Source organism: Neodiprion fabricii, chromosome 2 (genome assembly GCF_021155785.1).
Source record: "Neodiprion fabricii isolate iyNeoFabr1 chromosome 2, iyNeoFabr1.1, whole genome shotgun sequence".
Taxonomy (NCBI): Eukaryota; Metazoa; Arthropoda; class Insecta; order Hymenoptera; family Diprionidae; genus Neodiprion; species Neodiprion fabricii.
The window spans coordinates 38,709,261-38,736,080 of record NC_060240.1 but is presented as its reverse complement, the minus strand read 5'-3'; the positions used below and the strand labels follow the sequence as shown (position 1 = coordinate 38,736,080).

Genomic DNA, 26,820 nt, shown 5'->3' with positions numbered 1-26,820 from the left:
TAGGAGAAATACCATGCGGGTTATCAGCTGATATGCAAAGCAGCTAAACGACGTGCGGAACGCGTCGCGACGCCGATTGTGGGTCCTCCTCCTCCTCCTCTTCCAGCGTATACTCGTATACTCGTGGTGTACTCGTGGAGTTCTCTCTCCTTCACCCCAATTGTAAATTGACCTAATCGCAATACCTGTCATCGTGCCGATTCAGCGGGAATAACTTGGCCAATTTCCCTCAAATGCAGCCAATTTTTAAAATGGGTCGAATTGATTTACGGTCAATTTAATGTGCAGGTCATTGCTTCTTATTTTCATACATTTTCTCTTCCTTTTGCGAAAGATTCTTGACCGCTTCTATTTGTTGCATCGATACCCGCAAGGACGGCACACGAATCAAATACTTATTTTTATAGCTCGTGATTTTTCAAATAAAATTCAAAATGTTTCAGAGTCTCCGAGAGTTTGTCGTAATATCGACGAAATTTTATATCGCGTGTCTTGTTCGAGCCGGTACAGGTAACGTTCCAAATCGCGATATCGCAAATGCTGGAAGGCCGCACAATAATGAAATGTTCCTATTCTGGTTGTAAAAACTGTTATTTTCTGAAGGGAACGTTATTTCGCGACAGCGATTACAGGAGTTACCTAATTGGATGGAAACACAAAATGAAAAGAGAGGGAAAAAAAAAAAAAAATAGAATGGAGTTGTTTGAAACGTGGAAAAAAAAGAAACTCTGACCTCTTTCAGTGACCTTTAACCACATTTCCCCAAAACACCAGATTTCACGCGTAAGCCTGCATTATATATTACGTTATTTGCAGCCACGATGAAAATGGACCACAATTAGGAGCGTGGGCAGTAAAAAAACGAGTTTCTGGTCGAATAAATAGGTTTTAAAATAGAAGTGGGGGATACCGGTTGGTGGAGGAAACAAGTCGGAGTGACGGAGCTCATCAATCTGCAAGTTCGTTCGATTGAATCGTTATTTTCCCATCAGGGTTGTTCGTTGGCGAGATCATGGAAGAGATAAGGCGATAAACGTAAAATGAGAACCGAGCAAAAACGTCCTCGCCTCGGGGCCTCGTTATCCCTCGTCGAAAACTAGCGGCCATAACCAACTTGTCGAACGTAAGCGTAAGCGTACGGGTACGTACGTGTATACCTGCTTACGTACACGTATGCATATACGTAACACATATACACGTATACACAGACAATACACACAGATATGCATACAGATACGTAGAGAGAGATTCAACCGTGAACTCGTCAAAGTATTTCACGTCAACCGAACCGCAACTTTCCAACTGACTCTTCCACTTTTTTTTTTCTTTCCTTCTTTCTTTTTCTTTTTTTTTTTTTTTTTACTCTTTCTCTCTTTTTTCCACCGTCTCCATCTCCTTCTGCTCCGCGGTTTTTCCCGTGACATATACGACAGGCTGATTGATGCTCCTCTCCGAAGAGCGTCGCAGCTTGTCAAATTACGGACCTCGGGAGAAGGATGGAGTGTTAGTTTTTTTTTAGTTGTAAAACGAGAAGAGGAAAAAAAAAGAAGTGAAATTTTCAACGAATAAGTATTTTTACCAGCGAGAAATAGTCGCGCGCAGACGAGATCGTCTAGGTACACGTAAATGCATACCTACACACACACACACACACACACGTGTGTTGAATATGTGAACGGGGAAAAGCCTCGCGGAGGTTAAGAAGCAAAGCAGTTTACTCACTCCGTGTCTCGTGGTAGGTGTCCTTAACGTGCTGATGAAAAGGGTTGTCCACGTAGGTGTGGAGGTACGGCTCGCCCCAGCATTTCAACGAGTTCAGAGTTATGCCAGCCGTATCAAAGGACGACAGTATCGTCTCGGCCACAGTAGACATCTTGTTGAACTCGAAGAGGGTGGAGTTCATGTACATGAAAGTCACCTGTTGCACGCGAGAGCGGTAAGCGTGTAATAGAAATCAGTCGTATTATAACCGAGATTTACCCCAATACAGATCGACCCACCCTCCTATTTTCATCCCTTAACACCACTTCGCGTTATATCGGTAAACGGGAGACGGGCACCGGATTCTCGAGGTGTATTTGGAGAGGTCCAAACAAGGATCCGGGGTCCCATTCAACCGGGAATGTTTGCACGATTAGTACCCAACGTGCTTTCACCCCGCGTGCATTGTGTATGGACGAAGGAAGGGAGGAGACGAGGACGAGGACGAGGAGGTGAAGGAGGAGGGGGAGGATCCGGTGTACGTTCACCCTCGCGTTCCGAGGAGCAAACACGGCGTCGTCGTCACCCTCCCTTCGGGAGAATCAACGCCCGGCGTCGGTTTCCCTCGAGTTTTGCACAGTTTTTTACGGTCCCGAATGACACGTGACGCGCAACGCGCCCCGCGAGCGTAAATCACCGTCATTCAATAGTTTGCGGTTCTGCTTACGAGCGGTCTAATCGTTGCGGGGTTGTGTCGAATTCCACCCACTCGATCAATCTCCCATGGGAATAAAGTGTTTTCGCGACAAAATACTGACGGAGATCAGGGATTTATTAGGGTGCCGAAACAGCACCGTCTTGCAAAGGTGAACGTGACAGGTGCGAGGAATGTTTGTTTATTTTCTTGTAGGGGCTAAAATTTCCCGCAAGGAAGAAATTGGCCCCGCAGAGACGAAGCGTTATTTGTCATCCGCGGATTTTGAGAGGCGATCGACCTTTCGCCTGATCGCGTAGGCGAGGGAATCTTGGAACGAAGGGACGCGGATACAGGAGTGCCCGTATATAATGCGAAAGCGAGAGCAGAAACTGCGGTTGAATTGGGAGGAAATCGTTTCCTTGCAAAAACTTATACTCACTTTGGTCCAGTTGAAGGCGAGCAGGACCGAGACGACCGATTTGGATATCTGGGTGTCCGGTGGTCGGGTTCTTGCGAAAGTTGGAAACTCTGCTTTGTCCGAAGTTTCCCGATGCGTGCAAAACTGCGTAAAAGGAGGAAAAAACGAGTAATACCGTGTGGAATACAGAGTTCGGAACTTGGTTATCGACTATCCGGGCAGCCGTTCGGCGAGGCGTCGACATCTCATCGTTAGTTCGATATACTGCGATAAAAACTTTTCGACGGACCGGCTCTTACTTACGTTCTTCGCTCCTCGTCTCCTCATCCGCGTGCGTAAATATTCGAAAAATCAACCCACGAGGGATCAAAATCCGCTCCATTTTACGGAAAATCGAAACCCGCGCAACGAGAGATTCCTAATCCTCCTCTTCTCGTCTCTCCGTTACAGAGTATAAAAAGAGGAAAGAACGGAGAATAAATAAATGAGTTGAAGGACGGGAAGAGGTAACGACGGAGCCGGCGAAACTAGTTCGGCATTTGCATTTTGCTCGCGGTTTAGTCAGCCGGCTGTGCGAACGCCGAGGAAAAACAGCCGTAAGTGCGAGCGTGAGGCAAGAAACTCGGTTCAAACGTTTCTGTGAAATGGTCTTCATGCACGCGGAAACGAGAGCTGGAGACAGGCATGCTTTCGCTGAAAAATATATCACCGCTGTACGAAGAGAATGAAAATTAAGTCACGCGTCCCGCTGTTGTTCAACTGCAAAGCTCGCTGAAATTCAGGAAATACATGTGGCAATATATCCAACTACCGTACAACGCAACGTCGCGGAATAGCTTCGGAATACAGATTGACGCAAAGCTGGTAAAGTGCATGCAGCAATCTCTCGGAGCGGGAATTTAATTAAAGAAGTTTCCTCGCCGGTTCTTTTAAATCGGCAAAAGCTCCGGCAGCTACACAACGCAGGTACCGCGGTATTTACGGGCACGGTTTAATCGGCACCAAAGCTCGGCGATCCTTCGACCCCTCCGAGCTGACCCAAAAATCCATCGTCAGATAAGCTCGCGGTTCGTTCGTGCGCGGTTTCCACGATTTTATCGGCCCGGCCGAGCGGAAGTCGGGAATAATCAGAGCCAAGAGAGGCACGGACCTCCTGCTGGCTTCTCCGAAAGACGCCTGCAACTCGAGGCACGAAGCACTTTCTGAATTACTGCCCGGTTTAGAACCCCGGCTACGTCTACTATCTCGAGTATAATTGCGACCTGACGATGTCGTAACTCCGACCCTCGACTCAACTTTGGTAATTCGTTATCAAAGTGTCGCGTGACGACGCTCGCCGTATACGCGTACCAGCTCCTTGTGTGTTATGTGACGTAATTGAACGCCGTTTCAGGATGCCGAATGGCATCCGGCGACTTTGACAAATTACGAAAGCACGCGCTTTTGTCTTGCAAATTCTAATCGTAACTCGGAACGCTGAAAACAAATCTATACGACTTGTTATCCTCGATTCGGCTTATCGACAGTGTGAAATTTATGAAGACTTATTTAACATCAAAATACCTCGGCATTGTCAGGTTATAACCGAATAGTGAAATTAGTCCCGTCTCACTAGCCAATGAGACAAAAAATACATCCCCTAAAAAAATGTTCGTTACATCGTCCCGATTTTCATTTCAATTCAGTATAGATCGTACGCAAACATGATGTGTCGAAATTCTTCAAATTTTCAATATTCTAAAACTAAGAGAACCAGCCAAAATCCAAGCAACTGTATAATCGGTAAATCGAGTACCTCGTTCGTCGATAACTTCGCATGCTGCAGAAAATAGCGACTGATACCTGCTTGACTGGGGGTTAATTAGATACCGAGCCGATGCTGGAGGCGAATAAGAGAGGAAGAAAAAACTTACGTAGGAAATCATGGGTAGGTTGAAAGCAGCGGCCATCCGTCCCTCGTGAATGCAAGTTTCCTGGGGTCCGATGTAGGCGCTGATATTTTTGGTCCATAGATCGGCGGTCATGAGAATGCTGGTCTCCTCTTCGCCGTAGGTCTCGGCGACAATGAAATCGAGTTTGTGTCCCCGTTTCGCCAGTTCGCCCGAGTTAACCTTTCGAGTAAAAAGCCCGACGAGGTCCGCAATAAGGCGGGTAACGAAAGCTTTATGAAGTTTATTAGATTTCCCCGAGTTTGGCGGACACTCTCCCCGCCATTTCAACCACTGATTTCTGTCGATTGTGCGGGGAAGAAAAGCCTGCAGTCGAGTTTTTTATCCGTCACGTAGCCAATCACGGTTCCCTTCGGGAACTAGGCTTTCGGGTTATGCGGGCCCCCCGCATACGCACAAACGTTGCAAAATTACCAACTAACTCGCACCCGATTTGTTCCTAACTCGAGTAATTACGCTGCGGGCTTGCCGGCCGGTGTGCTTTTACCGCGAAGTCACACAGGAACGTTTCAATCTACTTCAAATAGATACCGCACGAGATTTAGGCAATTGATTAGTCATGCCGACTAAGCCGCGCACCGCGTCTGCCGGTTATTTCGAACCATCGAATCATTTTTAAACACGATATTCTATTTCAGATGTACTTAGCTGGGGGGCCTGGCGGGAGAAATGCAAAAAATTTTACCCCCCATTTTTCATCAACGTATTTTTAAAAGATTGGCAAACTAACGGAGAAATATTTATTTTTCACGCGTTTACAGAGCATAAAATTTACCTTTTCAAACTGACTAATCGAATCGTTACGTCGAGTAAGAAACTTAATTTTACCCCGCACCCAAAAGCAAGGTTTCGTTCCGACTGGAAAATATTACCGTCTTTTATCAAGCGGAATTTGACAAAGTATCGAAGCTTGATGTACGACGTACACAGTTTTTTTTCGTTCACCAAAGTGCCGGGATGACGCGAATAAGACCCTACTCAACTTTTTGCCCACATAACTTCAGACTAATACCAAACAACTGAAGGTATATCCAGTAATTGAAATATTTCTTTTCATCGCAGAGAGTTTCGTCTCTGGGCGATAAAAGAAGTCGAGATATCGAGGGTGGAAAGGTGGTCCAATTAACAGGGAGAGTTTCTTGAGTTTCAATTTTCAGGCTTGTTTAAAAATCCAAATTGGAGAACCGACAGTCCCGCGGAGAAGAGCTTGATTAGCATTTATCTCGACGAGTAATTACGAAGTTCAAAAGCCTTCCTACTTTCCGTTTTCTTTTCACTTCTCCGTTTATTACGGGATTTTTTCGCAACTTTTTTCCCGGAGGAACCGTCGCGTATAGAACTCCCTCGAATCATCAACGCATATTACAATGTGTAATTAAACTCGTATCGAATCGCAAAACTCGGTTTATGCCCCGCAAGGTCAGAGTTCGGCGATCGAGGGCTGAAAGCGAATAAAAAATCGTCCTCACCTCATCCACCGCCAGGCTTATCGCCCCGGAAATTAGGAGGCCGGGTCTCTGGTACTCCATATCTTCGGGTCTCCGTTTCGATCCGGTGATGTAGCCCAGAGTGAACGTCCTGGCGTCAACACCCCCGAAAAACGTGGCGAGCAGAGCCGTCAGAAGGACACATGTCCGCCTAGCCTCGACTTGTCGCATGCCAAGCGGTGGAATCTTGAAATTGAAAATAGAAAATGACAGATACTCAAAAAAGAGAAATCCTCGTGGACTCGGTTTCTCCCTCAAAAACCCCCACGGTTATCACCCAGAGTCGAAACGTACGAGGGTAAGAGAGGAAATTTATAATTTTCGCTGGTAAGGAGTACCAACGAAGACTGGAAGTCGAGCTCCTGGTTTCGCCTCGTCGGTCGCCGATCGCAGACTGGGAAATACCGGGTCGTCGAGGCAGGATACTTTCGGTTACTCAGTTGCTAGAAGTGCGCCGCTATGCGTTCGTAATGGATAAAACCGGTAAGCCACGTGGGGTCGCAATAAAGACAATCAGGCACCCAGGGCGACTTGTGCGCGCCGCTTTTTCACCCCCGGGAGTCTCGCGCTTTTACCCGATCCCGAGGGAATTAATGGATCTTCTTTTCAAACGTCGATGAATTAAACCGCAAGCATTGCCGCAGCTGTCGGGCCAATTAAACTAATCACGACGATCTCGCGAAGGTCGCTTCAATTTTTCTTCCACCTCAGCTTCTGCAATTTATTTTCTACCGTAAATCTCTCCGTAATCGTAAATGAGCGGTCTTTGATCGAACGGTGAACGCGAGACACGTGGCGGAAGCGAATGTAAGTTTGAACGGAAGTTTAACACACGGCATATCAATCTCTGGCACAAATAAAAAAACAGCCATGTTTCGTCGTTGGATTTAATTTTACGATGTAGCGTACGAGTCGTAGGTATGCGTATAACGTGTGTTACCAGATGGCTGATCGATCTACCGGTTCGAAGATCGCTCCGTCGTGCGAGACGCCGATTATTGGATGTTTGTCATCCCAAAATATTTTCACACACTTATAATACAAACGAACACGCGCACCGTACGTTTAACAGGCTAACTTATGCCGCTCAAGCTGCACATCTTTCTCACGGAGAAGTTTTCCAATTATCTCAAGTGAAAGAAAAGCGTGAAAATGAAACGAGAGGGTAGGAAAAAGGGAATAAAACGTGGCAATTAAAACGGCGGGTCTGCAGACACCGGATTACGGAATATCTTTCGTTTCGTCCGCGAGTATTGCTTCAGGCACATGACAAACCGAAGCGAACGTATTGCGGATAATTATGCTAATTAAAACGTAATCGGATGAATCTAATTAGCTAAGGAGATCCCAGACTCGATATACCTACTCGGGTATAATATTAATACAGTCGTACAGACGTCGGTTCGGTAGAACGGCGGATTTTACCCGAAACTGGTTTCATAAATCGGAAGCAGTCTGCGCAGATCTCGGTAAATCACTGCAGGCTTTGGGTGTAATTTGTTCGATGCTGAATTAATTCCCGTGGAAAAGCTGATGAAGTTACAGGCCAACCGCAAGAATTTTTCCTCTCGCTTTGGGGATTGGTTGACTAAATTTGCAACAATCGCGGACTCGGTCTAGGATCGCAAAAGCTGCCGTTTCATGATCTCTGATATTTCGACCGTTGGCGAACGAGAACGCGACGAAATTCGATTCGCTGGTTGGAGCAGGTAATTAAAAAATGCTTCGAGGTGAGGTGAGTCGGGCCCGTTGAGCTAAGCTAGAAGCTGAGCTAAGCTGCCGATTTAGTTGCCGGTAGAACAGAGCATTGAGAGAGACTTGCGTAACCTGTAGACGCGTCTGTCAATGCCCTCTAAATTGTCGTTGCGCAATCGCGTTACATACGCGAAACGCGTATTCACATTCGTGTGTTCATATTATACCTACTAACATCATACGTGAGAGCGCGATCTTTTCAGAGGTCTCTACGGTTAATTTATCCGTTCACCGTAGGTGAATATAAGCGATTCCGATGACGCGGTTCGCCAATGTTCAATTTTCTCTACCGTTTGTTTTTGTTTGCCTTAGCAAATGTTCCAATCTTTACCCGAGTGTGTCCTCTTCCCTGCTCTCCCGGTATTAATAACACTCTCGGTGACTATTTTAATAACACACATCAAACCTGACCGCGAACCGCTTCTCCGACAGCTCTGGCCGTATTTATTTTAAATATATGGACCGAGACTCTGTTGCGTAATTTAGACGAACCTGCAAGCTTAACGTAACCCTACATCAAGGTTACGCGCTTCTCAAATCATCTCTTGGCACCCTTCTGCCTACTCTACGTGGAGTAGGTGATTCCTCTCGCACACGTGTCTCAACGCCCGGCTTACAAGACTTTTTATTATACTTGTCAACCGATCACCCGCAGGCTGATCATATTGTGGGAGAACTTTCAACGCTTACATTTCCTGTCCGAACAATGATATACGTCTTTATTACCAGTCAACACAGCTCAAACTGGTGGATAAGCATATACGAACGACTTTTTTGTGATGTTGGAGAATGATTCGCATAGGATACAGCACGACGTTATTTGTACGGTTTAATCTCGGAGGATTGATTACAGAACGATTACGAATGTTAACGAATTACAATAGTAATGTACGGACTGCTATATTCTCTCTCTATCTCTCTCTGTGCTTTTGCTAAATTTATTACACCCGGAGTTTGAAATTACGACGTATCAGGTTCTGTGAATGTGGGATTGAACTAATTTCAATGAAATTTTCGCGATTCCTTGGCGACAGGAATGATCGTTGTTAATTTCTAGACGATCGGGTGCTTGGCAGTGATTCAAATTTTTAGATATTCGAGGATATCAGAGTTTGACAAATCTGAATTTTTCAACATTTTAACAGCCCGAATCGATTCACGTTATCGAAAACACATGGAGAATTAGAAAACTAGACTAAAAATCCTTATGCTTGTGTTATGCAGCGATGAGCCTCAATTCCGTTTTAGATGCTGATTGAAACTGACGGCCTGTCAAATATACCGAGTGCAAACAAGCGACGGGTTTATATTCGTTTCTCCCGTTAATACATTAGGCCTTTGCTCTCTTGAGATGACGCAACACATTTTCTGCCTTCGACAATTTTCGGAATTTTTGAACGAAGCGCTAAATTGAAATTCTTGTTGTTTCAATTTTCCCTCTCTTTTTCAGTTCGTCAACCGAAAGGCACGTCTGGAACATTAATAACGTTTATATATATATATATATATATGTATATTACTTTCATAAAATCCACCTTACGCCGAGGATATATTACATTTAATATTAAATTTTGATAACATCCTCAAGGACCAGCAAACATACACAACACCTACGAGAAAAAATATTAAGCTCTAAATCCTGGAAGGGGAAGCAGCGATGCGGTAATAAATGTCCTCAAGCTGCACGAGGAAGAGCTTAGACCTTAAAGCTTCTATATCTATTTTAGAGCCTCGAATATTGGTGGTATATTATTTTCGCGCCTCGGAGCCGATAAAACTAAATTCCCGGCAGTTTTCGAACGGTCAATTTTATCTTGCGCTACATCTTCGTCGCGTATAATGATAACGATACAGGCCCGTTACGAGCGCGTGTGATTCGCGAATTATCGTTTTACGAGTCGATCCGTTATGCCGCAAGCTCAGCACCTCGTCGTCTCCCTTGTCGGTCCAGTTACAGCATATACGAGGCTATCAAAAGCCGCTGGCGATTCTATGTCACGTCGGATTTACGCACGACCGCATAAATCGAACCACTTGAAACCTCGCGGAGCAGACTCGAGCTGTACGGAAAAACGTGCGACTTATCCCTCCGGTGGAGACATTCTATTCCCAATTCTTCTGCGAACCCACCCCCCGATGACGTCACCGTCCCGTCGATGTCGCTACGCGGATTCCGCAAGGTCAAAGCTCTCGGAGTTACTGGGCGAGGGTCGGAGTTCGGACAGTGACCAAAACTCTTCTTTACTATCACGTCGAATTTCATTGCGGAAATTTTTATTAACTCCAATTAGTGCCTAAAAATTCGCACGAGGAATTCGAACGATTTATTCTAGAGAATTTCGAGACTTGGAACCATGACTTGGAAATTTGGACTATTTAGAATTCTTAGCATTCCGTAGATCGATGGAGTTCACTGTGAAATATGAATCCCTGGAGCTTCCTCGTCACTTGGAATCGCTGAGTTGATCATCCGCAGGTTCGGAATTCTGGAACGTTATAAAATACGGACTGACCAAGGGTTCGTAATTCTTCGCCTAGTTTCTCGTGATAATAATTTCTCAGGTTTTAACTCGTGCCGCGTTCCTTCTTCCGGGACGCAATCTTCGGCTAAAAATCTGCGGTAGAAGAAAATTTGCATGTTTTCAGATGCACGAGAGCGATACGAGAACTCAGCAATGAGGCGACGTTTGTTATCGCGGGAAATACGCGTTGCACGGGGAGAGATCGACGATAATGGGAACTCGGGAGCTCGGCTGAATTTTCGCTAAGCGTTTAACGCCGTCGTCTCGGGACTCGATCGTGCATCAGTCAACGAGCAAGTCTAGTGAAAAATTAAATTTCGGATTTTCCAGGCGATTCCCGCCTATCCGCGTCTGCCACCCGCTCCGGGATTTTCCCGTGATTCCTGCCGAACTGGGGCCAAATCGGCTGCAGAAAATTCGCAAGCACATTTGACACACGTGCAAAGCCCATTTTGGATAACGTTACAGCGCTCTCGCCAACTCATATCCGATATTCCCACCGGTTCTCATATAATTTGCGAAAGATGTGCAAAGGCGTATGAAAATCTAGGGGGAGGGATGCAAGTTTCGGAAGGGATTCAGATTTCCTTTGGTTTCCTAAGCGATCGGGGTAAGAAAACTTCGACAAGGTGAAAAACATTCAGATTCGTTTAGGGTGATACATATTTGTCTGCAATTTGGACCCTCGCTAAGGAATCATAAGAATTGTTCGAAGATGTCGGTTCACTGGAAATGGAATATTTTCATTACCGATATATTACGAGTTACGATCTTTCAAAAAATACGATAAGAGTTGTTAAAAGTTTCATGCAACGGATACGCCATTGCGGAAAATATAAAAAAATTTCGAAACCAACTACTTTTCCGAAGAGTTAAAAGAACCGCAACAACTAAAAGTAGATCAAACTTTGTTCCTCGTATCTGCACGATAATTGATAACGACTGAAGTAGATTTCACAGGCCCTGATATTTTACTTGTATCACTGATTTTTGTTGATACGCACTGATTTCTTACCAGCAACCGAGTTCTTTGTTAAATGATAACCGCCTGACCGAGTTCGTATTTTCGGTACTGGTCAAGGCGATCCCAAACCAAGCAGCCCAATTCTTCGATCTAGTTCGATACCAGAAATGCGGAATTCCGGGATTTCCAGTTCTGAAATTGGATTGGATTCCCCGACTCCAGATGCAGAAGTGATTTGCTGCCGGTATCTTCACACTCGTCCGAATCCAAATACGCGACTCGCATACCTCGCTTCAATCGCCCGGGGCTGTCATCGCGAACTCGGAGTGAAAGAAGGAGCCACTCGCTCATAACGATGCTCCAAGTCTTCTAACTTACAAGCTATTACCACACCCGCTCACCTAACAGCGTTTAAACTACGTCGGATGTGCATCTCGGTGGCGAAGCGAGCGTCAAAGAGCGTCAAATGCACACATGTACCGTAACACGTATTATATGCCGGTCAAACTCATCGCCGTAGAACTTTGGCTGTCACCGCGCTAATGCCGAAGGCGTTAATCGTTTGCAAACTGCGAAAAGAAAACGTTTCGCCAATTTTCAAGCGGCATCGCTGCTCGTTCAGCGCGAAATTTAAAAGCGAGAAACACTCGGGCATGCACATATTTGCATTGAGCTAATAAAATCGTGGCTCTCGTTTTCTCCTCCGTCTCTTTGCACCGTGGTTGAGTAAAAATCGCGCGAATTTTACGAAAAAATTTATTCTTTTGCCAGAGACGAGAGGAATATTCTCGGCAGATTACGTCAAGGTTCTACGTTAATTCCGAATTGGAGAATTTCTCCACATTCAACTGTACTTAAATTAAATAGCCGCAGCTATGTTCGTGCCGTTCAAGATTCACAAAACGAGGCTTATACCCCGGCTATTTACGGACTTTCGTTTTCACGCCATAAGCGTAATCGGTTCCGCGTAGACGCGTACCTTCTGCAAGCTTACCGCGTTCACGCGTGCAATCGCCTTTCCGTCTGCATAGACAACGCGCATTGACGGAATTTATGCAAGCACTCGTCAACCTTGTTCTTATTCGCGTAATTAGGGTACGTCGTTTGCGATAATTCTTCGTCGTCGTCACTATTGTTAGATACCTTCAACGTTGCTTTCTAATCCTTAGGTACAGTTACGGAAGATCGAGTTGGTTTCACCGAGGATCAAAATTAGGAAAATTACAGGGCTGATTGAAAAAAGTTATTCTAATTTAATTCTTTTTTCTTACCTTGATAACGTGATAGTTTCCTCACGTGTAACAATGACGACGAATCTTTCCGCTTTCCGCTTCTATTGTGTGACTGTGGAACTCAATGGACGAAATCGAAGCGCAACCTTGTCGAAATCACTCAAACAGAAAGTCCTTTCTGTCTTACCGATACAGATTTAATATCATAGTTTATACGTATTCGAGATAATACAGAATCAGAGCCCAAGTTTGACCGTGAATGAAACCGCACTTCTTACCCATTTCTCACCTTATCTTTGAGACAGAACTGCGTATAATAAAACCACTCCCCAGAGTTCAGCGAGTGATTTAAAATTCAGCCAAACACGCTTGTCTAATTGCTAGGCAACCGTCAGGTCAAAACTGAAGGTAAACACAGAAAAGATAGCCACTATTAGGCTCGTGCTAAACGCCGACAGCACGGAACCGCGCAAATGTCTAAGCACAAATATGTACAAAGGTGAAAGAGGACACGAAAGAAACGTCGATAAAAAGTTCTCTACAGCGAAAGTCCAGAAAGAATTGCGACGGAACGAGTTCTCGTCCGACTTCGCCAACGAATATGTTTTTTCGCGCTCGATTGGTGAAATATTGCGTATAATTATAAAAAACGTTGTAAAAACGGGCCGCCCGTGATTCGCGTTCGCCGAGCTTTCGCGACTCTCTGCAGCGTCCGCGCGCGAAAAGCTCGCGAAGACGAAGAGGCGTCGCGACGCGTGTCCCGGGCCGCGGGTGTCGGAGCGGCGCGAATTTTGCGACAGTAGTAGACGGCGTGCACTGCCAGACTGCCGTACGCTGTGTTGACACGAGGAACGTGGGGCGGCTTCTGGCGCATGCCGTCCGAGTCAGCGTCCCGCACGGTTTCTGACTGACTGGTTAACTTTTGCGATGAATATCCGCGCCCGCACCGACACACGGACGTAGATTCGGGGATGTGTAAAAGGCCGGACTCGTGCCTCGCGTCTCTCGATCTCGCGATCGGCACACATCTCTGACATTACACCTAGGCAGAGACCGCGATCTAGATCGTAGATATGACGAACGAACGAAGGAACGAACGATCGATCGAACGACCGCCGATCGCTTGTTCGACGTTACCACTTTTCACCGCGATCGTTGTACAGCTTGATCCGTGTCGCGTTGCGTCGCTGTATTACGGCTGGTACCCTTGACTTTTTTAATCCCATGCGGGAGCTGGCGGCAGCTGATTTGAAACCGAGGTACAGCAGGCGAATGCGCGAATCTTTGCGTAGGTGATATTTATGCGGACGATGATCGAGGCGATCGGATCTTTCATTCATGCGTGATGCAATCGCGCGATTTTTTTTTTTTTTTTCGAATCTTTTTAGTGCAGGCGAATGACTAATCGGAGGCCAAGACGTACATCCGTATCTTTCTCGATGTTTGATTCTGATTTTACAAACTTTCTTTTTCACTGTTCTTGCGTTATGGATAATGAGAAATTCGTTTGGTCACGGTGCTTCGAAAAGCTCGTAAATTCTTGTGACCGCAAGTTTGTTTAATTTTGAAATTTTATTACAGAGGTCGAAAGCTCGTTTGAAAAAAGAAAGAGGAATGAATTGTCGTCGTAATTTTACTCTCGAACTGTTACTCTCGGGGCGAGTCAAAAAGAAACCACGATCTCCTCGTTGATTATTAAACTGCTAATGTCTGCGTAAATCTCCTCGAGGTTTCAACGTCGATCGATCCAAGTGATTATCCGCAAATCACCTTCCAACGAAATCACTTCAGACGGCACCGACCCATCTTTCAATCAATATTCGAGAATATGCTTCGATCATCCTCTTCCTATGTATACTATAAAAAAAACAAACGTCACAGATTCCCAGAACCAAAATTGATTTCCCCTTGGTATCTGATCGTCGAATAATAACGACTGGCCGATCGAGCAACAAAAATTAACGTTCCAAATACACGAATGGCGAAGAGTTAGAATCGGGTTCATTGATGGAATAAACTATACCAATATCGAAAGTCTTTCGAATCGAGTATCGAGGAGCGTATACATCATGTATACATATACATAATTACCGGAGATTCGACCAGGCACAATTATAACACGTTTCCAAATTCAGGTTCGCATCGTAAATCCTTTAACGACCGAAAGTAGCCGACCTGCATCTTGCCCCTTGCCAAACACCTCGACGATATCGCGTGGGGCTCGTATAATAACCACGGAACATTCGATTGGCCCGAAACGAGTCGCTCTGCTCGGACTCTGACGCTCCGTGAGACGAGATCTCGGGATTAGTTTCGATGAATACACTAACGACGGGTGATTCCGGCGAAGCTTTGCACCGATAAGGACGGGGACGTTCGGAGGGGGGGTAATCTCGTCGCGAATGAAAACGATACAGGTACGTAATCTCGGTTTGATCTCGTAGCTCACCCACGTCGCGAAGCCCTTCGGGATTAATTTATGACGCCGATCGCGGCTGGCCGTCGATCGATTCGAGCGAATCGCCCGTCCCCGCGTACAACGGAACGATTAAATCCGTTCCTGGTCTTCGCACCTTCGCACCCCCGACTCTCCGAGAAATTCGATCCTGTCCTTCGCTTCCCTTCGCGTCCCTTCCTTTCCTCGGAATCTAATTTCACCCCTGCAACACCGATTCGCGAGATCTTCGATTTTATGGATCGGGAAAACCCTCGCGAAAGTTTATATTCGCAGGGGTTGAAATAAGCCGGGGTTGTATTATGCAAATGTAGAGAATCCCGTTGAAAAAAATTCAAAGAATAAGGGAGAGAAAGTATCTCGAGAAATTGGAGGAATCCCGAAAGTGAACGTGGTTTCGTACCCGTAGGTACCGAAAGTCAACCAATCTTCACATTTTTCTCCTGGGAAATTAAATCGCAAGAAAGTATCGCCCGGACTTCGCACGTTATACGTGCGATGTCTATATCGCTGCACAATCGTGTATCCTCCTCGCGCATTGTCCCCGAACTGCAATTGCGTCGGGTCCGCGATACGAGCTGGTTTATCGCGCGATGCACTTATCCTGGGAGAGAGGATGGGGGCGGAGAAGGAGGGGGGAAACTTTTCACCTTAAAAACTTTGCGGGAAGAGATCCGAGCTGCGTTCGTAATCGCAACTCGGACCGACTCGGCTCCTGCAAGCCACCGTGGAACGAACTATGAATTATAATCGGTCTTACGGTTGTCCGAACGCGCGCTCTGATACAATTCGACCATATTTCAAGTCTCTCACCTACTCGGAGAAGGCAGCAACCGCGTTGCCTAGGCGCCCGTGTTCACTTCCGAGGCTTAACCTATTTCCTACCCCATTTACCACGGTAAATAGCGCCCGTCGATATCGATAAATCGAGGTGGATAAAGATTTTCCCGTTTTTATGATTGGCAATTTTTTAATTCCCCATATTTTTCAAGATTGAAAAATTTCATAATATTCATCTTAGCGCAGCGATGTTTCAGAGAAATATGAGCTTCGGTTACAACGAAACCGTGGCGACACAAAACTCGTAGGAGTTTCAACAATCGCGCGACTTGTTAACAATAATTCAAACGCGCGATAAATTTTCTTCCTCGGGGATATTTTTTCTCGACGGATGTGCAGGATCCGCGCCGTTTCCTCTCTTTGTATGTTTTTTTTTTTTTTCCTTCTTCCTTTTTTCCCTTTTCTCCAAAGAGAGAGTCAGAGCTATGCGTCGGGAGCCTGCGCGTAGAAAAACGTTCGAATGACGAATACCTACGTGATCGGAATTCATTTATTCCCACTTATTGGACGTATCCAAATATTCGTTTCCGGCACGAGAGGCCCTCGGGACGTGTGAGACGTCGCGTAAGATCGCGAAAATTATTTCGCACGGTTATAATGCGCTTTTGCGCGAAAAATTCATCGCGCATATCGCGGTTGCCAAATTTGTTCCTCCTCGGGCACGAAAACAGCTGGAAAGCCGATACGCGGCGCGGAGAGAATAATTTTTCAACCAAGTAACGGCGAAGGGTTGTCTCCAGCCGGGTATTTACCGCCTTGCAATTATCCTGATTACAGGTTCAGCTGGCACAAAAACAGGTTGTGTACATGTATCGTCGTAATATTGAATATACGCGACGATTTTGCGCACCGGGATATGCGCAAATTTGCAAACTGCCCTGACCGTATAACTGCAGCACTAAAAAAACGCGAGATCGTTGAATTTCCGGAGAAAAATTATCCTTATTGTCCTTATTTCGGCGTCAATTTTTTTGGTTTCTCTAACTTCTAACGGATCGATCTTTTCTATTCACCACTTGCGCACAGGTAAGGCCCGATATTTGGGCACGTATGCATGCACGTGGCGCATCGCTCTCTCTTTCTCTCTCTCTCTCTCTCTCTCTTTCTGGCATTCTTGCAGACCACCCTGTGCACAATTATCCTTACTTTATGGTCATTCCGATTCTAGAAACGTTTGCCGCATTAATTCTGTCGTTGTAATTCACGGATGCGAAACTAGCGAACTAGAATAGCACTATAACTAATAGCTGCACGACAGATATACTCGCCTTACTACCGCGGCTTATACTTACTTTGAGTAGCTTTCATCTTGCTAAAATCTTCTCGACTTTATGACGCACGATTTACTTACTCTCCTAGATGCAGGATATTTTTATTCTTATGATCCACAAAAGTCACGTTTTTTTTTCTATACTTTTATTTCACATTTCAGCTTTTCGCTTTCATTTTACTTACCCTCGTTTAGTTTTCGGACTTTAGTACAGTCGAGAAATTTTCATATAATTTTAAAAACGGAATTTTACCCTTCAAGAAAATCATTTTCGTTTCATTATCGTTTTAACAATAACATGGTTTCGGTTGAACTGTTTTATTTTGTTATCCATACGTTGCCGATAGTCTATTTTACGTATAGGAATTAAGCCTATCGAAATGTGTCTTTTCGGTTTTGACCTATCGAAGCTCAATGTTTTACTCCCGAGTTAGATAGTAGCTTAATTTTTTTCTGTCGACGGAGCTTTTGTTCTTTCGAAATAATTCGTACGGAAAAAATGTACAAACGAAGTACAAAGAAAAAAGGTGTCAAAACACTTTTCTCCGCAGTTCTTTTGAGACAGGTTATCGAACCTCTACTTTTACACATCCACCAACAGATATGTACGTCACATATTTCTCCTTCCGATGTTCTGAATTTTTCGACGGATATTATATCACTTTTCACGTGCGTGTTAGAACCCATTGTCGAATGCGTCGCGAATAGTTTGCCACCTTATACGTGTAAGCTATTTTACTAGCGGTATTGTTAGACGAGTGTGCGTTGGAGCTCTGTTATCATCGAATAATTAAAACGACACTACGGCGTCGCGCTGCTTATTCAAATACTAATTTGCGCCGATGTAAGACGAGGTAAAATCGAACGTTAAACCAATAGACGCACGACTCGAGTGATTGTCGAAAACCTGCTTTCAGAACGCGGATAGGTAGGTATACATTCCTCCTGAGAAGAGCGACGCTTGATTTCGCCGTTGCTCGAAGCCTCTGAGATTTTGCCTTTCCTATGCCCCTCGGGCAGTATCGTGCAAACCGGACTTCGATAGTCTTTCATTCATGAGAAATCCGCTTCCTATATTCCTGCGTGGGTACATTAACATACAGAGGCTGTAACATGCTTGCGAAATATATCGTAGATGCGATTCCCGATCATTCACCGAGGTTAAATCGGATGCCTCCGTCGCGTCTCTCCGTAAACGATTTCATCCCCCTAATCCTACGATAATAAGCTTATACATCCACGGACCCGAATATCCGATTATTCGTACATGAAAGCGACGCAGGAATATAGACTCCGAGGTTTTATTTTAACGATAAGAGAGAGGACTCGGTTAGCCGAATTGAGCCAATTTCGTTCCTTACGTGTCTTCAACATTGCAACTGTTACGTGCGTCCCAAATTATCAATGGAATACACCCTTATCGTTTTTTGCTGTTTTTTCCATCTCATCGAACGAACCAAAATCTATTTTCTTTTTTACGACGACGACGATAACTTCTCGGATTCGATTCGATATAAAAATATTCACAAACTGATACGGTTACGGGTACTCGTCGTATCTTGTCTCCGTAATCCAATCGAAGAAGAAATTGTAGAAATGCGATTCTTGAATCGTAGGAATCGGAGCTGATCGTGCGGTTTCTAAACCTGAGGCCTGAACCGCGTTTTACCGTCGGTTGATAACGGTTATGCCACATCTACTATACGTAGCGTTTTGCCTTTGCACTTGCGCAATTTTCATGACTTTCACTTTTACACGAATGTAGTTGATTATAGGCGCGTATAGAGGAAACGAGGAGGCGAGAAGATGGAAGGGCAATCGCGAGACTCGCAGCTTGTATTCGTGTCCGAGTCGAGTGTGTGTTACCGTAGTTACTTGCCATTCAAAGCCTCGCTTGCTGATTCGCCGGTGTTCCTAACCACCTCGTGATTGCTCCGTAAATGGGACCACACCACACGCCGATTATCCACCTTCGGGGAGTAATAAAAAAATCCTGTTACACTACAAGCTGCGATTTCTTGCGCATCACGTGTAAGAAAACGACGAATAATTATAACGCGTATCGGACGTTATCCATGCTTTAACTGCTCGTCAATTGCCCGTGGCCCAAATAACTCGTTCATCTCTTTTGTACGTACCTCTTGGTCGGTATATGTATACATGCATATACGTATATACATGTATTAAATTTTTTCCCTCGTAGCGAGATTACGTTTTCATAAAAATAGACCACGTTGCGGCTACATCCTTATAGAAATATATAACCTCGTATACATTGACGATAAATCCAGTTTGTTGTTAAAACTCGAGTTTGGGTCAAAATACATCGTTATCTTGATAAATCGATCCATCCATCCTGCATCTTTCGTACCGGACGAAAACAATGTTGAAAAAGTGCTAGCTGACGTTAAACAGGAAAAATAAACAAGTAACCGTTAGCTTGTAAAATACCTTACGTAGTTGAGAGTTTTATGAATTGAGACGAAAAACTTACGGCGATTTGGCGCCTGCGCGGATCTGAGTCACAATTTTTTCACCTATGGAATTTCGCAAGTACTTTTTAATCGGTTGATTTTACCCGGAATTCACGAAAGTTAAGACGATAAAGCTACTCGTAACGTGCAGAATCAATATCGACAATCTCGTCGATTCGAATAACGCAAATCGTTGCCACGCTGCACCCATAGAAATATGAGGTAATCCATAAGGTGGCAATTATGTAAATAATGCGATCCGCAATCGCGTGGCTTAGTTTATAATAACCGTCTATAAGGTGCGCGCGGGTTCGCACTCGGCATTGTGTTTCATACGGATTATTATTTATTATATTTTACATGAAAAAGGTCGCGAAGGCGGGGCATTTAGCCCGTTTGTAACAGCTATTTTGAAATCGGGGCTTCCGGGGTCATTTCGTGCGAGTTAATAACCGCACCGCGAGGCTTTTCGTCATCGTACAAAGCTACAAACGTAAATGGGGCTCTCGGAATTCACGGTTGTCACCGCTCGTTATCTCCATCACTCTCGACAGTTTCACTCGGGCAGATTGATAGGAGAATGCCTGTGCAAAATTCGGGCAAATTCGCGGTCTGCAGAAGCCCGGAGTTATACACCTGCTAATTAAGATGTCGCTTTAACTCGAACGTGTAATGTACTTTATATTTATGTACAAAGGTGTACACGTACGTAAACATCCGGACGAACATCACGCGTGTTTCGCGAACTTTCCGGAGGAGAAAGGTTGCGGGTCACCCGGCTGATCGTTACCTTGCCATTTCGCCCCTTGTAACACCGAGTAATGTACGTGCTGGAGAACTCCGTGCGGTGTAACTTACGTAATTAGCACGTTTTTCCCTGACCTGTGACAGGTGAATGGCGACACCTGACAGAATAAAGGCCAAGCCAAACAAATATGACAACCACGAGAGAGACTTGACCAATGTTCAGAGGTCCCCGGATAAGACTCCCCGAGAAGACGCCTAGGCGATGACTCGGCATCGATGAATACCTCGTGGCAATGTGCCTTGTTTAAATTTTCCAAATTCAATTAACGTACTAAGATTAAATTATCGTTGTCTATGTGACCACGAATTACTTAACTAGGAAACAAATCTTCATACAACATCTACGAAGCCGGTGGCCAATCATCGAGGATCTCCGTCTGCCTCTTACGAACGGTAGTCGTACTGTGTCACCGTTCGTAATGATTATCAGCGTTTTGAAGTTAATTAAACCGTTGTAAAATAACTTGACGTTTCATTTTGATATAATGGAAACTTCTGTAAATTTCGCTTCGCACCTTTTGTTTAATTTAGAATCACTTCAACAGAGTTTCCACCTAGTAGTTTTTTCGAGTCACCTATTTCGTACCATTTATGTAAAACGACACGAGCGACGTAATCAACTTGGGAGCCTGTTGGCGTATTTTAACGTGTCTGTACGAATGGATGAGTGAATGACTATTTGAAGATAGGTATCCGGCATTATTAAGAGATCCTCTTTTTGGATTGTGAAACATGATCAAAATAAAGAAAATTGTGACACTCGGTAAAATGTGCCTGGTATTCCTTTTGTTAAAATAAGTTTCATCTTCACTTGTAGTGTAAATTTCCAGTTATTCTCTCTTCGATTATTAAAATATGAACACGGCCACTTGGCACTAACGAAACCGTTACGGACCTCGTGACAATGTTAACAGTATCTGACGTTCGTAGACGAATCGCAACTTAGCCTGGACGATGATTTATCGCCAGAGTGCCGTTCACCCTGCGTCGGATAAATCCAAGGATTAGAATCTACACTGAGAGAAATTTTTATTTCCTGTTACCGCTCGGTTCTTGACTATTTTCATTTTTGACCACAATCGAAAAATATAGTTCCAGGTAGAAAATGAAAATTAATTTTTTAGCTGTTACCGGAAACTCTGGTATCCGTTACTATTCTTTCTCATTACGATTACTGTTGCTAGATTTTTTTGCAACCGTCGCGAAAATTTAACGCTCGTGCAACGATAAATCGATGTCAAAGCCTTGTTTAACTAAAAAAGTAGAGCAAAACCTCAGAAACTGATTTTGCGTTGCAATAACCAAAAAAGGATCGACGATAGCGCAAAATGGTTACGCGTACCTGGTTTTCGCAATTCCGCCAATATTCAAAGTTTTTTTAACGGTACCGCGAACCTCAAACGATATACACATCATGGTATACATACATACATAGTACATGCCGTAGACCTGCTTTGAAATTGTTCAATTATTATTTATTCATTGTACACATAGAAAATATTACGCACGTATATGATACATCATATATTATTTCAAAACGCCTTCAGACTGATATATATATATATATGTTTTGGTATGTAATTGTTGTGAATTTCACCAAGTATTTTGTGCTGCATGTATTATTTATAACATTATGTTATCCATACGTATTATGTATGATTATACGATGGGCAGAGGTGAAGTCCGTGTACGCCATATTAAATATCAATTTATTAACCATATCTCCTAATAATAGATACTTGTAATGTAGATTTAGCGTGACATTTAAATATACATAGAAAATTATAACTTTACATAATTATCTCATCATTTATTTATTATTATCATATATAGGTATGTATATATCTAATATGTGTTTGCTGGTTTTTTGACTAGTTTTTGTTGCTTTTTTTTTTAATCTAATTTCGTTTTCTTTCCTTCACTTCGTTACACTAGAAATACGTGTCTATAAAAATGTTCCGCAGGAGTGATTTCGCGTGATCGTTGTAAACCAAAATGAAACGAATAGAAACAGAAAATAAAAAAAAAAAAAAAAAACAAGAAAAAACAAACAAATACGTAATAAGAAAAGAAACAAAGTTAGAAAATGGTCGAGAGATGAAAGTAGAGAGGGCAGAGAAGTACATATTATCGCGTTTAAGCGCGCCAGTTTTTTCCTACCTTACCAACGTAAGGTGATACACGTAGTTCGTTTATACAGCCGTGAGTCACAATGCAATCGAATATCCAACGTGTTTTCCCGCGAGTTCTCTTCGTCGGAATTTCGTTCCCGTCGGTAATACCGCGTCTACAATTAGAGGGAAATTTGGGTACAAAATTGTTCGACCTGTGCATTAATGCGAAAAGGTTCGCGAAACCTGACAACGAGTCGAATGCGCGAATTAAGGATATCGGATAACGCGATAAGAGGGAATAAGCGTACCGCATGGTACGGAGAGTATTGAAAGTGTATTGGGTACAAGTTTTATTTCAAATATATTAACGCCTCTCCGTGATTTTTAAAGATTTTTTATATATCGTGTAAGAAACAATGACAAAAATATGTGTATTAAATATCAGAATTGCAGCCCCTCGCGCTCATTTTTCCCCGGTGAATTTCTTTTTCCCCTCCTTCTTCTCCATTCTTATCATTGTACTTCAATTTAAAAAATGAGAGATTCGTTCTTCGTGAGGTTGTTGTTTTAATTTTTTTTTTTTATTCTTATTTTCCTACCCGGTCCGAGGCACGCTGGAAATTGCATTGCAGGGAAACGCAGAGGACGGCGTCAAAAGGTGCAACTCTGAGTATAAAATTATATTACATCGATAAAATTATGAGAAGAGCTTACATGTCACAGTGTCGTGCGATTCATCGATTCGTGCGCAATTTGACGCATCGTGTTTTTCTTTTACTTTTCTTCTTTCTACATTAATTTTTTTATTTTTTTACTTTTTTTTTTTTCTCCTACGATACGTGTAACATTATACAGAATATATGTATATATGTATACTAGATATAGATTTCGTAATAAATATTGTGTTTACATAATGTATGTATAATATTACAATCGACATCTTCAAGTCAGTTATTATTGATCTGTATTGTATAATAGGTGTAAGTACGTTACAATTTTCTAACGAGTTTTTCATATCATATTTAAATCACATCTATATATAACTTACACATCTGCCGTACAGTCACAGCGTTTTAATTAACATTTTTTTTTTTTGTCATTTATTATTTAATTCCGTGTATGCATGCACGTATTTACGTACGTATTTATGTACGTGTACGCGAGTAGGTAAGGGCGACGTTTTTGATCTTTTGTCACAATCCGTCCAAACGCCTTATCTTTACAATAATAATGGTCAATGTATTACACGTAATACCTACCCTAAAATCACTCCGACATTAACAGGGTACATCTGATTACCGCGAGGTTTCCTCGCCTCCCTTCTTCGCCTAATTGACAAATGCAACATATCCTTGCACCTGCGTGCATTTGTCGCCTTGTGACGTAGACAGACACGGTATTCAAGAGTGTAATCCGTGCAAACGTGTCGGAGCAGTCGTACTTTCTTAATTATTTCACCGCGAGTGGCGCGAGTTGCGCAAAACACCAATTCGACATCGTTATCACTTTATCAGACACTTGGTGCTAGTCGGTCGGGGTGCAAACGGCAGACTTGAGTGACGCTAGATTGTTCGGATATTAACGCACATACACACTCACAGACGAACAAGGACTCGCCTATCAAGATTATATATATATATATACATACATTTAGTTATAACCGTAATTCATTTAATAGTTTGCGCTTCGAACATTCTTAAAAATACCAATTTTTTTCAAGTCAATGCTTATTTTTACTCTATCTAATACCTGCACTTATTTATCTACCACCGTATTGTTTTTTGAATTTATTTCATTAAATTTTTTCTTCCACGAGTCTTGTTGCAGGGGATTGAAGATCGAGTCACGTCTTCTCAGATCTGTGGGGTGCGGTTTTTTTCTTCTGCACATCCGTTCCAATATGCAGGGCGAATAATTCTACGTATCATTTTTATCGAAAAATTTGTTCACCTTAAATTAACTTCTTGGTCACATTTTACATTGTACAGCTGTCAACTGCAGCTGCAGCTGCGCAGTGTTGAAAACTTGTTTTTTTTTTATTTTATTTTTTTATTTATATATATAGAAAAATACGGAGGCAGAATGCGTAGAAGCGAAATTGAAAAACGGTTTCGTTCCGTTCAATCGTCTTTCGATTTCACTTCCGTTTCTTCGTTTGCGGTAATTTTCATCCGCCAATGATACTTGTATTATATGTAAATAATTAACGGATAATCTGACGGGTAATTCATGGCGTTTGGACAGAGGCAAGACACAACGGTACGATTTTATTCCATCCATTTTGTATGATGTGTATATATATATAATATGGTGAGACGCGAAAGTAAAAATTTGAAAAATAAGCAAATTAAATTTATTTCGAATCGGCAAAAGCTCCAAGCTGCGGCAGGTATTCGTATGAATTTTTAATACGTACAACCCCGCCATATTATTTCCCGTCCCATTTTTCACCCGCGGGATGATCGCGTTCCTTTTGTTGTTCCCCGGTTATTGTTGTATATAATATTATACATGGTTGCCGTTAACATCGCGCGATCGCGCTTTGTCTCCGAGGCAACCTTTATGGGTTTCATTGTAAATTGATATTAATTTCTAACCTCCCCCATTCCGACGCCGCAATATCAAGGGAAGCCTGCCGTGTTTTTATTTCGTTTCATTAACGACGGACGTCAAGCTTCGCCTGAAACCTGTCCGTTCCACTAATTACTCTCAATTACAACCAATCATCCCGCGTCTAAACGCGACGTAGAATATAACCAGACACCGTTTCTACACAGCCTCGCCAAACGCGAATGTATTATACAACGGGCGGAATAAATCGTCATGTAACGGAAACCCTCGGAAAGGGTGGAGGTCAAACGTTGGAATGGCCGGACGATTCAAGGGTCGTGGTATTGAATTTTTAAAGATGCGAGAATCTGGTTCGTTGAATGCCAAATTTGAAGAGAAAAAGAAAATTTAAGAACGGAGAAATCGAATGTACAACGTCGAAAATATATATAAAAAAAAATGGCCAATCGTCGTACTTTCCACATTTTTCATAAATTTGCACCTTCATTCTGACCTTTTTGTACTTTGACTTGTCGCGTGTTTAATCAGTAACGTGAAAATATTTCGGAATCGTTAGAATTTCTGTACTATTCAACTTTTGCTCGGATGCCGATTCCACATTTTTACAATTAGACATTTTGACTTTTCGATGTTTAGGCTCTCCCTGAGTTTGGAAATATGACAAGTTTGACTATCGAGATGTTCGAAGACTCTATCCTCCGGCCATTCTATAATTATCTTCCGCCACCAGCCCTCGGAAAATTGGGACGGCCACGGACTTTACTTCGGTTTTGCTTCTAGCCACGGGCCAAGATGCCGGGAGGAATCTGGTTTGAAGATCGCGCGTCGCGACAATCGAGTGGGTGAGAATAATAGTTTGGTGAAAACAATGGGGCTCTCATGTCGGGGACACTCCACGCACCGCGTGCTTCGGGTTAACAAAGCGGAGCAAGAGACCCACGTGCTCCAAATTTTTTTCCCCTCCTTTTTCTCCTTTTCCTCTTCTTCTCTTTACGCCGAATTTCTATGCAACTAGGTGGGAAAGGAGCGCGAGAGAAAGGTGGCGGTGGAAAAAGGCGTCCGAAGAAGAAAAGAAGGAGAAGGAGAAGGAGAGGGACCGAGTCCCGGGCTAATATCGATTTACACGTTGACAGAGAAAACGCGAGATAAACCACGATCGCCTAATAACCACCGGTGCAGGGGTACCGGGACACGATAAAGGAGACGCGGTTCCTTTATCACAAAATTCTGGGGCACCGCCGGCTCGTTACAGATAATCCGACCTTGTTGCAGGGTCGGGAATGAAAGGATATCTGCGATAAATAAACACCTGCGCGAGACGCCGAATCACCTTATATACCGCAGGCAACGAAATTGGCATCGTTGAACTTCGAATAAATATATAATATATATACGTGTATATGTATTTATGTATGTATGTATATAATGTATAGGTATATCATCTATATATGTATATATATATATGTGTGTGTGTATAACGTATATAATTTATTCCCATACGCGAGGTTTTCGGCGGCTTGTTCAATTCGCCGACGAAACACTTTTACGTTATTCGTAACATATT

The 26,820-nt window shown here is 43.4% G+C and overlaps 1 protein-coding gene across 2 annotated transcripts in view; it reads right to left on the bottom strand.

The window, feature by feature from the left end:
* LOC124174704 (guanylate cyclase 32E) overlaps positions 1–13,607 on the bottom strand; it is a 29,805-nt gene extending 16,198 nt beyond the window's left edge. Inside the window, exons 1-5 of one of the 2 annotated variants that reach the window (XM_046554100.1) lie at positions 12,765–13,607; positions 6,235–6,438; positions 4,730–4,927; positions 2,838–2,960; positions 1,723–1,918 (exon numbers count right to left, since the gene is read on the bottom strand). In XM_046554100.1, coding sequence (XP_046410056.1) covers positions 1,723–1,918; positions 2,838–2,960; positions 4,730–4,927; positions 6,235–6,423 — 706 coding nt within the window. In that variant the 5' untranslated portion in view covers positions 6,424–6,438; positions 12,765–13,607. Of the gene's footprint in view, positions 1–1,722; positions 1,919–2,837; positions 2,961–4,729; positions 4,928–6,234; positions 6,439–6,546; positions 7,521–12,764 lie in introns of those variants that run through there. The other variant, XM_046554101.1, reaches the window with a different exon arrangement.
* Between the last annotated feature and the right edge of the window lie 13,213 nt (positions 13,608–26,820).